This window comes from Actinia tenebrosa, unplaced genomic scaffold (genome assembly GCF_029948245.1).
Source record: "Actinia tenebrosa isolate PJP-AT-01 unplaced genomic scaffold, QUT_ActTen_1.0 PGA_scaffold9__36_contigs__length_13948895, whole genome shotgun sequence".
In the NCBI taxonomy this organism is placed as follows: Eukaryota; Metazoa; Cnidaria; class Anthozoa; order Actiniaria; family Actiniidae; genus Actinia; species Actinia tenebrosa.
Genome location: NW_028292586.1, coordinates 11948618 through 11965563, shown reverse-complemented (window position 1 = coordinate 11965563; position 16946 = coordinate 11948618). Strand labels below are relative to the sequence as shown.

The following is a 16946-nucleotide window of genomic DNA, read 5'->3' as shown; positions in this document are numbered from 1 at the left end:
GTCTTGTGGAAAAACTCGACTCGCGCCAGACCTATGGCTACGCCTGACTACTCTTGGTAAGCCTTGTAAGGCTATAAATTTCAGCTTGTTGAACGTGAGATCATTAAACAACAAAGCCGCCCTAGTCAATGATTATGTTGTGGAAAATAAGATTGATATTTTGACTCTGACTGAGACATGGCTTCTACCTGGAGTTTCTGATAGTATGATCATTAGTGAAGCAACTCCGAGAGGATATGAGTTCAGACATGTACTAAGAGGCAAGTATTCACGTGGTGGTGGCGTTGGCATCATAGTGAAAGCAACATTAAAACCAAAATTGATGAAAGTGAAGGTGTTCAAATCATTTGAATACATGGATCTATCATTGAGAACTGTAAACAAAGTGCTACATGTCATCGTAGTCTACCGTCCTCCACCATCGAAGACTAACAAATTGACTTGTAATGACTTTTTCAGTGAATTTACAACCCTACTGGAACATCTTACGCCTGCTCAGGGTTGTACAGAGTTTTTAATAGCTGGTGACTTTAACTTTCACGTTGACGATAAATATGACTTGAATGCCAAGAGGTTTCTTCAGATCCTGCACTCATTTGATCTTACTCAGCATGTTGTCATGGCTACACACAAGAAACATCACACCCTTGACCTGATCATCACAAAATCTGGTGATAAACTCGTGAGTAAAATATTGGTTTCTGATCCTCAGTTTTCTGACCACTATGCTGTAAACTGCAAGCTCATGATCGCCAAACCATCTTATCAGAAGAAGTCAATAACATTTCGCAATCACAAGAAAATTGACATAGTCCAATTTAAAAGTGACATCACCAACTCTGGATTACTGGAAAAGTCGCAAGTGTCCAATTTATCTGTTTCTGAAATTGTTGAAAACTACGAGAAAACACTCCAATTCTTGACAAGCATTCTCCAGTTAGATCTAAAGTCATCATTTTACGCCCTGCTGCTCCGTGGCTAACACCTGACATCCGTAAGCAAAAGGTAGAACGTCGCCGCTTAGAGAGGAAATGGAGATCAACTGGGTTATCTGTTCACAGAGAGATGTATGCTAAGCAATCTGTATTGGTAAACAACCTTATATCTGATGCAAAGAAGGAATACTACTCTGATCTCATAGCATCATGTGGATCTGATCAGCATCAATTATTCAAGATTGTTGATTCTCTCAATAAAGGAAACTCTGAGAAACAATTTCCAACTACCAGCTCAGCCGAGATACTCTTGCTAATAATTTTGCTAATTTCTTCCAATCCAAGATACATGTAATCAGACAAGGCCTTTCACAACTGAGTACCAAGGTGACTAATCCGTTACCGGATACGTTTCTAGCTCAAAGTAAGACTGAACACTCTGGACGCCTTCACACCTGTTACAAGTGAGGAACTTTCCTCATTGATAAAGAGGATATCTACCAAGTCATGCAGACTAGACCCACTCTTATCAAATATACTTAAAGAATGTTTCCTGCTTGTACTTCCAGTTATAACAGAGATTGTGAATGTGTCATTAGAAAGTGCTACAGTACCAGATTGCCTGAAGTGTGCGTCTCTTCAGCCTCGTCTCAAAAAACCATCTTTGGACCCACGCGAGTATAATAACTTTCGCCCAGTTTCTAACCTCAAACTTGTCAGTAAAGCAATTGAAAAGGTGGTTGCAATTCAAACTAATCGACATGTATTGGACAATGACTTGGATGATCTTTACCAATCTGCCTATAAAGCACATCACAGTACAGAGACAGCATTGATTAAAGTGCGATCCTTAAAGCTCTTGATAGTCAGAAATGTGTTATTCTTCTGCTATTAGATCTGTCAGCTGCATTCGACACCGTAGATCACCACATCTTGCTGGAACGTCTAAAAACAAGGTTTGGCACTGATCGCTGGAAAAGCACTCAACTGGTTTAAATCTTACCTCTCTGATAGAACATTGACAATCAACGTCCCCAATGGTGAATCAACAGTACGACCTCTTCCCTTTGGGGTCCCACAAGGGAGTGTACTTGGACCTGTACTATTTTCTATGTACATTTCGCCTCTAGGAGACCTCATTAGGCGTCATGATTTGGAGTATCATCTCTATGCTGATGACACTCAACTGTACATCACCTTTAAAGTCAACTGTGCAGAAGAAATGAATGTGGCAAGATCTAGGATAGAGACGTGTGTACGAGATGTCGATGCATGGATGACTTGGAACAACCTCAAGCTTAATACAGACAAAACAGAATTGTTACTATTGAATGCACGCCATCGTCCTCAACCACCTCTGAAATCGCTGTCAGTATGTGGTGATGTAATCCACACAGCAGCTGAAGTTCGTAACATTGGAGCACTGATGGATTCAACTTTGTGTATGGACCAACATTTGCAAAACATGCTTCTATCACTTAAGGAACATTAGTAGAATAAGAAAATATCTTACTCGCAAGTCTGCAGAAACATTAGTCCATGCACTTATTACATCTAGGTTAGATTTTTGCAATTCTCTCTTATTTGGACTACCAGACTATGCTATCGAACGTTTACAGAAGGTTCAGAATTCAGCTGCTCGTATAGTAACCCTTACTCGCAAGTATGAACATATAAGACCTATTTTATACGATTTACATTGGCTACCAGTCAAACAGAGGATTAAATATAAGATATTACTATTAACATATAAAGCCCTTAATGGACCTTAATGCCCTTAATGGACAGGCTCCAGGATATATATCTGATCTAGTTAATATCTATAAACCTAGACGTACTCTTAGATCGTCATCAAGTAATAATTTAGTCATGACTAGTTATAATTTACGATCTTATGGATATAGAGCATTTTATTATGCTGCCCCTTATTTATGGAATTCTTTGCCTCATGATATCAAGACTGCTGGTTCAGTTTCCAGTTTTAAGTCCTTAATTAAGACTTACCTTTTTAAGGAAGCATTTGCTTAAGTATAATTATATAGCCAATGTATATATATATATATATATATATATATATATATATATATATAATTTATAATTTATACTTGGATAAACTATTTTTGAATATACTTATAAGATAGATATTTATTTATTTCAATACGTTAGTGATACATAATTGTAAATTCTTATTCATTTATTTTTATAATTGTTAAGCACTATTGGGCTTTTTATGGAAATAGGGCTATATAAATAAATAAAGTTATTATTATTATTATCAGCAGTAAACACGTTTGAATGCTAATTAGGTAAGCTAGATAGGGCGTAATTTCGTAACCTACCAGCATGACAGGATTAATAATATATACAATCACTTAAAACCAATTATTAATGTTCTTAAGATGCAGTTTAAATACTTGGAATGTTTGAAATGTCCTTAAGATGTGATTAATTTGAATGTTCTTGCAATGTTCACTGTGCAGCTTAATACCGCTTTCTGCATTCTGAGTAATACATCTTTGTATCTTGCTCCAAAGATATTCTTCATCTCAGGCTCCATCTCTTTAGACCATCCTCCAAGAGCGTCCAAAATGAGGTTCACTATTATTATTATTATTATTATTATTATTATTATTATTATTATTATTATTATTATTATTATTATAAGCACGGAACACCCTTCAAAATAGAAAGCTGCTTCTAAACCATTACATAAATAGAAGCTTTTGCTCTCAACTGCTCCAAATTCATCTTTCATTCCACCATGTAACCGCAGCTCAAGGTATAGTAAGTAATTTATTTATTTATTTATTTAGACACATACACGACTTTCATAACTGGCTGCTGCTAATTTGCATAAACATTAAAAATCAATGTTTTTGGAGTGAAAACCCTTTTAAATCATTGATCTTGTTGATCTAGATAAGGCGTGTGAGTTTCTATTTAAATTAATAAATCCATTAAAAGATGTGAGCATTTGAAGTTTTGAAAATGCACCAAAACGAGGCCTCCAAGGCTTCCAGTGATAAATACATACAAAACTCTCTATTTTCGTTCTTTCATAACTTCTTTGGTATGCAGTCAAATTCTACAAAATTTTCTGGAAATAGTTTTTGTGAAGTATTTTCTCAGATAGCATTAATAGTTTCTGGTTAAAAGGGTTCATTTTCTCTATCTGAAAAAAACTAAGTTATGAAAGTCGTATATGTCTAGTTTTCCCCGAGAGAAAAACTGATCGCTTTGAGGGCTTCACTAGAAGATATAGTAGGTACTTTATAGTTGATCATTTTTGAGTTTTGGCGCTAAGTTTTAACATAGTTAGTCTTAAACATATTTTTAAATCAATATTTTTTAATATTTTTAATTTAAAATATGCTCTCTACAGTTACACTCTACATAACTTCGACCCTAAATATCGATCACTCAGAAGAATACACGATGCTAGAAAAGGGACAGACATCACATTAGACCAGAAACTGTAATGTTAAAAACATTCAATTCTGTCAAACCCTGGAACGACCCTAAATATCGATCACTCAGAAGAATACACGATGCTAGAAAAGGGACAGACATCACATTAGATCAGAAACTGTAATGTTAAAAACATTCAATTCTGTCAAACCCTGGAACGACCCTAAATGTCGATCACTCAGAAGAATACACGATGCTAGAAAAGGGACAGACATCACATTAGACCAGAAATTGTAATGTTAAAAAACATTCAATTCTGTCAAACCCTGGAACGACCCTAAATGTCGATCACTCAGAAGAATACACGATGCTAGAAAAGGGACAGACATCACATTAGACCAGAAATTGTAATGTTAAAAAACATTCAATTCTGTCAAACCCTGAAACGACCATAAGAATACACACGATGTTAGAAAAGGAAAAGACCCTGATCAGACAACCTCTGGGCTGATCAAAGTCAGGGCATGGCTAACTCGCAGATTAAACCCTGAAACAACCTCTGGGCTGATCAAAGTCAGGGCATGGCTTACTCACAGACCGAACCCTGAAACAACCTCTGGGCTGATCTAAGTCGGGGCATGGCTAACTCACAGATCGAACACTGAAACAATCTCAGGGCTGATCAAAGTCAGGGCATGGCTTACTCACAGATTGAACCCTGAAACAACCTCTGGTCTGATCTAATTCAGGGCGCGGCTAACTCACAGATGGAACCCTGAAACAACCTCAGGGCTGATCTAAGTCAGGTTACGGCTAACTCACAGATCGAACACTGAAACAATCTCAGGGCTGATCTAAGTCAGGGCATGGCTGACTCACAGATAGAACCCTGAAGCAACCTCTGGTCTGATCTAATTCAGGGCGCGGCTAACTCACAGATGGAACCCTGAAACAACCTCGGGGCTGGTCTAAGTCAGGTTACGGCTAACTCACAGATCGAACCCTGAAACAACCTCTGGGCTGATCTAAGTCGGGTTGCGGCTAACTCACAGATCGAACCCTGATCGGACAACCTCTGGGCTGCATGATCTAAGTCAGGGCACTAGTAACTATCAAATCTCCTAAGAGTGAGGGGGGACTCTCACTTTTTTATACGATGATGAAATGAATCGAAATGACCACCATTATGAATAATTAAGTTAATCTAAGAAAATAAATCGATCTTGATCTCAGAGCAAGCAAGGCAAGAACCATGTAAGATGAAAATAGACCAAAACAAAAATGTGCAATCATAGTTATCAAACAAAAAAGCAAAACATGAGAACTGTAAGAGGATGGATCGTATGACTCGTATAAAAATATATATACTTTTTTTTTTTTAGATTACAGCATCATGAGGAACAGGAATATTTCACTTGCTTGGTTTGCGGTTGCTTCTGCAACGTTCTTGGACCTTGGACTGAATGCAGAACAACGGATATGTCTGTATAAAGAGTGCTTAGAAGTAGCCCAGGAAAAAAGGGATTCGGGACTCCTTTTTCATTGTACTCATGCTTTAATTTCGTTAATGACCAACACCATGGGTGATTCCAGGAGTAGCGAAGAAGAAGAATCGGTTGATAAGGAAGAAGAGATGGCTGATGCAAATGAGTACTTGCAAAAAGGGATGGCCCACTTGATAAAAAAAGAATATGATGATGTCATATTCTACAGTGAAAAATGTCTTGCCATAGTACAAGAATATAGTGATAAAGTTGTCGAGATGGGCGCCTGCTTTATGTTAGCGGATGCCCACTTCAGTAAAGAAAAATATGATGATGCTATATTATATAGTGAGAAATGTCTTCCCTTCGCATAAAAATATGGTGATAAAAAAGATAAGATAATTGCGTACAGGACGTTGGGTGATGCCTACTTGAAAAAAGACAAATGAAACTTAAGCCTAATTCTTCCATATTGGTTCAATAATATCTTCATCTTATCCAGGAGAAAGAAATCAGTGCAAAGAAGGTCATCAGACCCAGAGAGAAAACGACTTATAGATGACAAAAACAAGAATGGACATGATGTTAACAAAAGCCAACACATCGTTTCGATATGATTGCCAAAGCTAAGAAAGACCTACATATCGTTTATCTATTCACTTGGATTGCCAGTGCGCCAGTCTGTGGAGGTGTATCTTTTGACTACGGGCTATCTGTGGTTATTAGAGACGAGAGAAACTGGGTACTGGTAAAATCTCTAGTTGCCAGCATTGTGCGCCAGCATTGGTACGAGTAATTCGGCGCGGTTTCATTACCTGATCAGGATTGCGGGCTCTATGATAATTAGTGATGAGCGGAACTGGGTACTAGTAAAGTACTTTCCATAGGAAGCCCAGTCATCTCTAGTGCACAGCATTGCTACGAGTTATTTGGGGCGGTTTCCTTACCTGATCACGATTGCGGGCTCTATGATAATTAGGGATGAGCGGAACTGGGTACTAGTAAAATTCTTTCCACAGGAAGTCCAGTCATCTTTAGTTAACTACGTACGTCAAACATTGCTACATGTTATTTGGAGTTTCCATATTTTAAAGTGATAACGACTGCGGGCTCTCTGATGATTAGAGATGAGCGTTAATGGGTACTAGTGAAATATGTTTCCACAGGAAGCCCATTATGTGAGTTAAGGTAAAACATCGAAAGGGCAACAAAATGCTTTCAGTTTTAACTGAAGTTTCAAGATTCAAGTTTTTGGTTTCAAGTTTCAGATACAATACATGAGCCCCTAAATAGCACGACTCGGTAAATGCTTCTTAAAGAGTTACGAGAAGTGGTCAGTACTGAGTTCACATTTATATATAGGATAATTTATATATTTATGTCTTAAAATCAAAGAACAAAAGAGCAGTATATATGAAGCATTTGATGTTAAATTTATAGATGCAAGGCCTTATATTTTTCAGTGAAAAATACTACTTGTGACACTCAGTAAATAAAGTTGTTTCAGTGATTCATTTTTTGATTGAAGCTCATAGAGTTGGTGTTTATGAAACTACAATAATGTCACTTGAAACTAAAATCAATATTTGACAAATATATATATCCAGGGGCGTAGCGAGCGGGGGCGAGCTGGCGGGGCACTGACCCAAAAAGAAAAAAATTACTTCTCCCCCCATAAAACAAATAAACGAATAAACGCGCAAACAAAAAAGAAACAAATTCGTATTGGTATAAACTGATTTATACAGCGCACTTTCCTAGGTTGCAATAATCTATTTTCCTCTTTCGTTTTGGTTTAATATGTTTTGTTTTTGTTTTTTTATTTTTTTCGAAAAAGTTGTTTAAAAATTTGAGGGGGGGGGGGGCACGTGCCCCCCCTCGCTACGCTACTGTATATATCTACACCAAATTGCAAGAAGGTTGTCATGTATAAAACCAAATGAGTGAAAAAAAGGAAATGAGTGAAAAATAAACAAATTCAAAAAGAGCGAATTAGGAATAATAAGCAAAGAATATGATGATCATTTTCGTGTGATTTATTTTTGGATCTTTTTTGCTACTCATCAGTGAGCATGCGCACACGCCTTGTCTGTGACGTCATATGTCATTTTCGATGGACAGGAACACCCTTCAAAGTTGAAAGTTGAAAGCATACTTCAAGAACAGTAAATCAAACCTAAGTAATCGGATAAGCACGGAACACTCTTCACAATAGAAAGCTGCTTCTAAACCATTACATAAATAGAAGCTTTTGCTCTCAACTGCTCCAAATTCATCTTTCATTCCACCATATAACCGCAGCTCAAGGTATAGTAAGTTATTTATTTATTTATTTATTTATTTATTTATTTATTTATTTATTTATTTATTTATTTATTTATTTATTTATTTATTTATTTATTTATTTATTTATTTATTTATTTATTTATTTATTTATTTATTTAGACACATACACGACTTTCATAACTGGCTGCTGCTAATTTGCATAAACGTTGAAAATCAATGTTTTTGGAGTGAAAACCCTTTTAAATCATTGATCTTGTTGATTTAGATAAGAGTTTCTACTTAAAGTAATAAATCCTTTACGAGATGTAAGCATTTGAAGTTTTGAAAATGCACCAAAACGAGGCCACCAAGGCTTCCAGTGATAAATACATACAAAACTCTCTATTTTCGTTCTTTCATAACTTCTTTGGTATGCAGTCAAATTCTACAAAATTTTCTGGAAATAGTTTTTGTGAAGTATTTTCTCAGATAGCATTAATAGTTTCTGGTTAAAAGGCTTCATTTTCTCTATCTGAAAAAACTGAGTTATGAAAGTCGTCTATGTCTAGTTTTCCCCGAGATCAAAACTGATCGCTTTGAGGGCTTCACTAGAAGATATAGTAGGTACTTTATAGTTGATCATTTTTGAGTTGGTTGCATGGCACTAAGTCTTAACATAGTTAGTCTTAAACATATTTTTAAATCAATATTTTTTAATATTTTTAATTTAAAATATGCTCTCTACAGTTACACTCTACATAACTTCGACCCTAAATATCGATTACTCAGAAGAATACACGATGCTAGAAAAGGGACAGACATCATATTAGACCAGAAACTGTAATGTTAAAAAACATTCAATTCTGTCAAACCCTGGAACGACCACATAATCTATAAGAATACACACGATGCTAGAAAAGGGACAGACATCACATTAGATCAGAAACTGTAATGTTAAAAATCATTCAATTCTGTCGAACCCTGGAACGACCCTAAATATCGATCACTCAGAAGAATACACGATGCTAGAAAAGGGACAGACATCACATTAGACCAGAAACTGTAATGTTAAAAACATTCAATTCTGTCAAACCCTGGAATGATCCTAAATATCGATCACTCAGAAGAATACACGATGCTAGAAAAGGAAAAGACCCTGATAATAATAATTATAGTACACTCAACAAAATTACTCGACTTTGATTGGTCGAGAAGAGTACAATAATAGCGTTAATTGTACTCCGTAGGAGTACCGAATTAAGTCGCTATGGCAACACGGCCAAAACAATGTCATAACAATTACTTTCTATCATTTTGTACTTAAAAACATATAAGTAAAATTTTAAGGCCGTAAGAACTAATCTTTTTTATGCATTTCAGTTGCGCGATGGACTGAAAATCGACCGCCAAATAGACAAAGATGAACGGCGTCGCTTCTGTCATAGGACAAAATGTTGGCCAAGTTTGATTATTATAGATCACCATAGAAAACAGATTATCAAGCACGAAACTTAAGTAGGAATTAATTAATCAATTAAGAAAAGTAGGTCTATTTGCTCTGAGTGTTACTTCTAGGATTACATGAATAGGCTCGACATTTTGGTTCCACATGTCGCAAGGGAGAACAGAAACGCGTGTCAAAGTTAAACAGAATCAATTGATCGGTAAGCAAGAAACGTGTTCTCGGAACCAAAATGTCAGTCCTAATGGTTTGCTTGAGGTTAAGGTCGACAGCTCAGCACGTGGAGTTGTTGGCCATCTGAGCAAACATTCTATTCACTTTTGACATCTCTAAAGCTTTTGTTCTCTGATAGTACTGCATAATAGGGTGTGTCAACAATCTATTGACGCCCCAACTTTAGTCTCAATAATCTCCTTCATTTTTGTTTCAAACTTGAATCACCTTCAAGTGGTAATTAGTTAAGTTAAGTGTATAGCGACTACTGTATGATCTATGCGATTTAGAGTTGAGTAAATCATAGGAATTTGGGTTAGTTCAAATTCCTCCTCGGGAATTGGGAACTAGCTCATTAACTCCTCTGAGTCGCATTGACCAATCACAGTTAGCGTCAGGTCATTATCGGCTTGACGTCACTTTCTATAGACCACAAATAATACTTAAGTGCTTGTAGCACACACTAAGAGTTAGTTGTTTTGAGTTCGAGTTCGTGTTCAAATTCACACTAAGAGTAGAAGAGTGAAGAAAACAACCAAGCGAATAAAAGACCAGAGAATCCATAAAGGTCTACATGTGTGTACGTGGGACGAGCTAGTCCGCCCCATCCCAGTCATCGGGAAAAACATCCCACGTCACACTTCGCATTTTTTACTAAAACGATCTTCTCGTACAATTTCGAATTAATAGACACTCGTAATGTTTTGAAAGTTCTTTAATTGTACTCGCCTAAAGGCTCGTGCAATTACAAGAACTTTCAAAACATTGCTCGTGTCTATTAATTTCCCAATTGTACTCGAGATCGTGCGATTTCCTATACTACTGCTGCTGCTGCTACTGCTAGTTTATTTATCCACATAACGCCTAGGAGCATTTCACATACTCGTTTAAAATACGCACGTGCACTAGTCCTTAAGAAATATTTATAACTAATATAAAATATGATATGAAACAACCTCTGGGCTAATCAAAGTCAGGGCATGGTTAACTCACAGATGGAACCCTGAAACAACCTCTGGGCTAATCAAAGTCAGGGCGTGGCTAACTCACAGATGGAACCCTGAAACAACCTCTGGGCTAATCAAAGTCAGGGCGTGGCTAACTCACAGATCGAACCCTGAAACAACCTCTGGGCTGATCAAAGTCAGGGCATGGCTAACTCACAGATCGAACCCTGAAACAACCTCTGGGCTGATCTAAGTCAGGGCATGGATAACTCACAGATCGAACCCTGAAACAACCTCTGGGCAGATCTAAGTCAGGGCACGGCTAACTCACAGATCGAACCTTGAAACAACCTCGGGGCTGATCTAAGTCAGGTTACGGCTAACTCACAGATCGAACCCTCTTCGGACAACCTCTGGGCTGCATGATCTAAGCCAGTGTACGGCTAACTCTCAAATTTCCTAAGAGTAAGGGTTTGACTCTCACTTTTTTATATGATGATGAAATGAATCGAAATGACCACCATTATGAGTAATTAAGTTAATCTAAGAAAATAAATCGATCTTGATCTCAGAGCAAGCAAGGCAAGAACCATGTAAGATGAAAATAGACCAAAACAAAAATGTGCAATCATAGTTATCAAACAAAAAAGTAAAACATGAGAACTGTAAGAGGATGGATCGTATGACTCGTATAAAAAACATATTCTTTTTTTTTTTAGATTACAGCATCATGAGGAACAGGAATATTTCACTTGCTTGGTTTGCGGTTGCTTCTGCAACGTTCTTGGACCTTGGACTGAATGCAGAACAACGGATATGTCTGTATAAAGAGTGCTTAGAAGTAGCCCAGGAAAAAAGGGATTCGGGACTCCTTTTTCATTGTACTTATGCTTTAATTTCGTTAATGGCCAACACCATGGGTGATTCCAGGGGTAGCGAAGAAGAAGAAGAATCGGTTGATAAGGAAGAAGAGATGGCTGATGCAAATGAGTACTTGCAAAAAGGGATGGCCCACTTGATAAAAAAAGAATATGATGATGTCATATTCTACAGTGAAAAATGTCTTGCCATAGTACAAGAATATAGTGATAAAGTTGTCGAGATGGGCGCCTGCTGTATGTTAGCGGAAGCCCACTTCAGTAAAGAAGAATATGATGATGCTATATTCTACAGTGAAAAATGTCTTGCCATCGCACAAGAATCTGGTGATAAAGTGGTCGAGATGTATGCGTACACTACGCTAGGAATTGCGCACTTGAAGAAAGACAAATGTGATGATGCTATATCTTATAGTAAGAAATGTCTGTTTATTGCACAAGAATCTGGTAATAAAGAAGTTGAGGTGAAGTTGTACATGACGTTGGGGGTTGCCCACTGGAGTAAAGAAGAATATGATGATGCTATATTCTACAGTAAGAAATGTCTGTTTATTGCACAAGAATCTGGTGTTAAAGTTGTCGAAATGACGGCTTGCAGGACTTTGGGGATTGCCCACTGGAGTAAAGAAGAATATGATGATGCTATATTCTACAGTGAGAAATGTCTTGCCATCGCACAAGAATCTGGTGTTAAAGTTGTCGAAATGACGGCTTGCAGGACTTTGGGGATTGCCCACTTCAGTAAAGAAGAATATGATGATGCTATATTCTACAGTGAGAAATGTCTTGCCATCGCACAAGAATCTGGTGATACAGTTGTCGAAATGACGGCTTGCAGGACTTTGGGGAAAGCCCACTTCAGTAAAGAAGAATATGATGATGCTATATTCTACAGTGAGAAATGTCTTGCCATCGCACAAGAATCTGATAACAAAGTGGTTCAAATGTATGCATACAATACGCTAGGAATTGCGCACTTGAAGAAAGACAGATGTGATGATGCTATATCTTATACTAAGAAATGTCTGTTTATTGCACAAGAATCTGGTAATAAAAAGGTTGAGATGAAGTCGTACGTGACGTTGGGAAAAGTTGACTTGAATAAAGAAGAATATGATGATGCTTTATTTTACAGTGAGAAATGTCTGTTTATCACACAAGAAGCTGGTAATAAAGTTGTCGAGATAGAGTCGTACGTGACGTTGGGGATTGCCCACTTGAGTAAAGAAGAATATGATGATGCTATATCTTATAGTAAGAAATGTCTCTTTATGGCACAAGAATCTGGTGATAAAGTTGTCGAGATGAAGTCGTACATGACGTTGGGGAATGCCCATTTGAAGAAAAAAGAATATAATGATGCTATGTTATACCTTGAAAATTGTCTTGCCATTGCACAAGAATCTGGTGATAAAGAGGTTAAGATGTACGCGTACATTATGTTAGGGGATGCGCACTTGAAGAAAGACAGATGTGATGATGCTATATATTATAGTAAGAAATGTCTTGCCATTGCACAAGAATCTGGTGATAAAGAGGTTAAGATGTACGCGTACATTATGTTAGGGGATGCGCACTTGAAGAAAGACAGATGTGATGATGCTATATATTATAGTAAGAAATGTCTTGCCACCGCACAAGAATCTGGTAATAAAGTTGTCGAGCTGAAGTCGTACATGACGTTGGGGAATGCCCACTTGCATAAAGAAGAATATGATCATGCTATATTCTACGGTGAAAAATATCTGTTTATTGCACAAGAATATGGTGATAAAAAGGCTGAGATAGATGCGTACATGTTGTTGGGTGTTTCTCTCTTCAAAAAGGAAGAATATGATAATGCTATATTCTACGTTGAAAAATTTCTGTTTATTGCACAAGAATATGGTGATAAAAAGGCTGAGATAGATGGGTACATGTTGTTGGGTGTTTTTCTCTTCAAAAAGGAAGAATATGATGATGCTATATTATACCTTGAGAAATGTCTTGCCATTGCACAAGAATCTGGTGATAAAGTAGCTGAAATAAGTGCGTATGATATTTTGGGGTCTGTCAATCATAAAGGCGGAAAATATGATGATGCTTATACATATTTTAGAAAAGGCATGAGCATGGAGAAGGATCTTAAGGACAAGAGGAACGTTAGTAACTTAAGATTCAAGTCTAATCTTCACATTGTTAATTGGGAGGTTGGTATATTTGAAGAGGTCATGGACGATGCGACTTATACAAGTTTATTTGAGACTGCATGCGCAGATGCTTGCACTCAAGGAATATTTCATTGTATTAAGCGCTGTGAACACCATTTATCGCAAGGTGAATATGAGGAAGCCCTTTTATGTCTGGAAGACGGTATGGCAACTGCCACAGAAACACACACAAATAATAAACTTTCTATTTTCTCGTATTTCAAGGCAGGTATCTCACAAGTGCATGCTTTCCTTGGTCAGTACGATAAAGCTATAGAATGTTACAAAGAAGCATTAAATGGTGCACTGGTAGATGGCGACAAAACAACATTTGTGGCAAATTGTCACTATGGACTTGGCAAAGCCTATTATAACCTAGGGCAAACTGAGGAGGCGGAGAAGTCATTCAAGGATTCCTTAAAGCATTCTGAATTTATCTTTGATCATCTAGCACAAAACGATCGTTTTAAAATAGCTTTTATTGACCGAAATATAGTAGAGACTTCCAAGATGCTTTTGAAGGTTCTTATTGATAAAAATAATAAAGAAGAAGCTCTGGTGTTGTCGGACCATTACCGTGCAAAAGCCTTGAAAGATCTCCTTGTGTTAAGCTATGGAATGACGAAAGAACCAATTGCTAAAGAGGGTTTGCATTACGCTGATGTTCAGTCCCTTGTATCCAGCAGTAGTTACACTCTTCTGTTTTATGTAACGTATTTTAAGGAGTTGTGTACGTTTCTAATAGAAGCAGGCAACGAGCTTGAATGTTCAGTCCAGCTTTTGGAATATCGTGAAGCATGCTTAGACAAGCTTGTTGATAAAACATTTGACGATATCAAAGTGCGTCAAGTAGTCAACTGTGAGGACAGATCTTTAGATCACATGCACTACTTTGAAAAGAAGAAGAATCGCAAGGAAGATGAATTAACAGAGCTGTTGACTCGACAGAAAGAGAACTTTTTTTCAGACCAATACCGTTCTGCTTGTGGAAGCAGAGGAAATCCATCACAATTCGAAAACATCGATGAGAGCAGCTTGACCAGCGGCTTGGAAATATTGTACCACAAGTTAATACACAATATCAAGTGCTTGATCAAACAAGAGGAGATTGTCATTATTCCTGAAGGTCCCTTGTACAAAGTACCATTTGCTGCCCTACGGGACCCAGATACGGGACGATATCTATCAGAGACAAAGCGAATTAGATTGGCTCCTTCGATAACATCTTTAAAGCTTCTCCAAGAATGCCCAGTGGAGCATCACTCCAGCACAGGTGCACTAATTATTGGTGGTCCCTTGGTTGGTCGAGTCATGATGGATGGAACAGAAAAGGACGTAGGCTACTTAGAAGGCGCACTAGACGAGGCATTAGATACTGCCTGCATTCTTGGTGTTCGTCCATTATTGGCAGCCGTCGCTACAAAGCCTGCGGTCCTGGAGAAGCTACGACAAGGAGTATCTGTTGTTCACATTGCTGCACATGGTATCCTGTCAAAAGCTACCATCGTACTTGCACCTTCTCCAGAAATAAGAGCAACAAAGATCCCAGATGAAGAAGATTACATGCTGACCATGGCTGAAGTACAGCAGGCTCAAGTAGGTGCACAATTAATTGTGTTAAGCTGTTGTCACAGTGGACGTGGTGAAATAAAGAGTGAGGGAGTAATCGGCATGTGTCGAGCCTTTCTTGCGTCAGGTGCTCGTGCAGTTGTGGGATCTCTGTGGGCCATCGATGACCAAGCTACTCGTGAGTTTATGGTAAAATTTTACACACATTTGAAGGACGGCAAGAGCGCAAGTACAAGCCTACATTTGACGATGAACGACATGAGAAGAACGCCACAATACAGTGAACCAAAGTATTGGGCTCCTTTCTTTTTGATGGGTGATGATGTTACGATCCAGTTCAAACATTAGCACAGTAAAGATGAGATTGAAATATCTGACGATGAACGACATGAGAAGAACGCCACAATACAGTGAACCAAGGTTTTGGGCTCCTTTCTTTTTGATGGGTGATGATGTTACGATCCAGTTCAAACATTAGCACAGTAAAGATGAGATTGAAATATCTGACGATGAACGACATGAGAAGAACGCCACAATACAGTGAACCAAGGTTTTGGGCTCCTTTCTTTTTGATGGGTGATGATGTTACGATCCAGTTCAAACATTAGCACAATGAAGATGAGATTGAAATATCGGACGATGAACGACATGAGAAGAACGCCACAATACAGTGAACCAAGGTATTGGACTCCTTTCTTTTTGATGGGTGATGATGTTGCGATCCAGTTCAAACATTAGCACAGTAAAGATGAGATTGAAATATCGGACGATGAACGACATGAGAAAAACGCCACAATACAGTGAACCAAAGTATTGGGCTCCTTTCTTTTTGATGGGTGATGATGTGACGATCCAGTTGGCATAACAACCCAATGAGGATGATCATTGGACAAGTATCTAATTCCCCTAATTCACTATGACGTCACTACTTGTTTATGTGGAGGATAGAATCGCCAAATCCAATAGAAAGTTCGACAAAATTTGCTCCTAGCGAAACAGTATGATCTAAAATGGCCTGGTTTTCAGATATAATATGTGTTAACATGTACTAAAAAATATTCTGTGCGTTTGCTGGCTATTCTACTTCTCTTCGTGGATTGATACGGGTTTTAGAACAATTTTCGGTGGATTTGCGTTGATTTAACCCCCTCCGACGACCATGATCCTTTGCGTTTAAACAACAGATTGTTTTGATGTGACGTCATAGTGAAATAGGGCAATTCAGAGACTGATTTTTACTCTGGACATTTTGAATGAAATAATTAGACAAGTTGGACAAGTATCCAATTCACTCAGGACAAGTATTCAATTCAGAGACAGCAGTCCACAGTTTCTAGTTGAGCTGGCTCATATTCGACTTGAAGTTGTGAAAGGCCCATTGGCACTCTTCTTCAGTCGTTTCATATAAAGCTCGTAACTTACCTATTGTTCTTATACAATTCAGAGACTGATTTTTACTCTGGACATTTTTGAGTAAAATAATTAGAAAATTAGCAAGTTCATTTTTTTGAAAAGTAGCAGTTTTATTCAGTATGCATTCCTTGCAAAACCCATTTAAGTTGCGAGGGGCATAGGTCAAGGTCACGATAGCAAGGT

At 37.7% G+C, this 16946-nt stretch overlaps 1 protein-coding gene and 1 long non-coding RNA gene across 2 annotated transcripts in view; one reads left to right on the top strand and one right to left on the bottom strand.

The window, feature by feature from the left end:
* Nucleotides 1-16946, bottom strand: part of LOC148904855 (uncharacterized) — a 210401-nt gene that overhangs the window by 142943 nt on the left and 50512 nt on the right. The gene's annotated exons all lie outside the window — the stretch shown is intronic.
* LOC116304919 (uncharacterized) lies at nucleotides 7997-16864 on the top strand. Its single transcript, XM_089025142.1, has 2 exons — nucleotides 7997-8134; nucleotides 11434-16864. The coding sequence occupies exon 2, from the start codon at nucleotides 11445-11447 to the stop codon at nucleotides 15696-15698; it is 4254 nt and encodes a 1417-aa protein (XP_088881268.1). The 5' UTR covers nucleotides 7997-8134; nucleotides 11434-11444; the 3' UTR covers nucleotides 15699-16864.

Bases quoted from the DNA above. Each gene is read 5' to 3' on its own strand.
- LOC116304919 (XM_089025142.1), top strand. From the start codon at position 11,445: ATGAGGAACAGGAATATTTCACTTGCTTGGTTTGCGGTTGCTTCTGCA.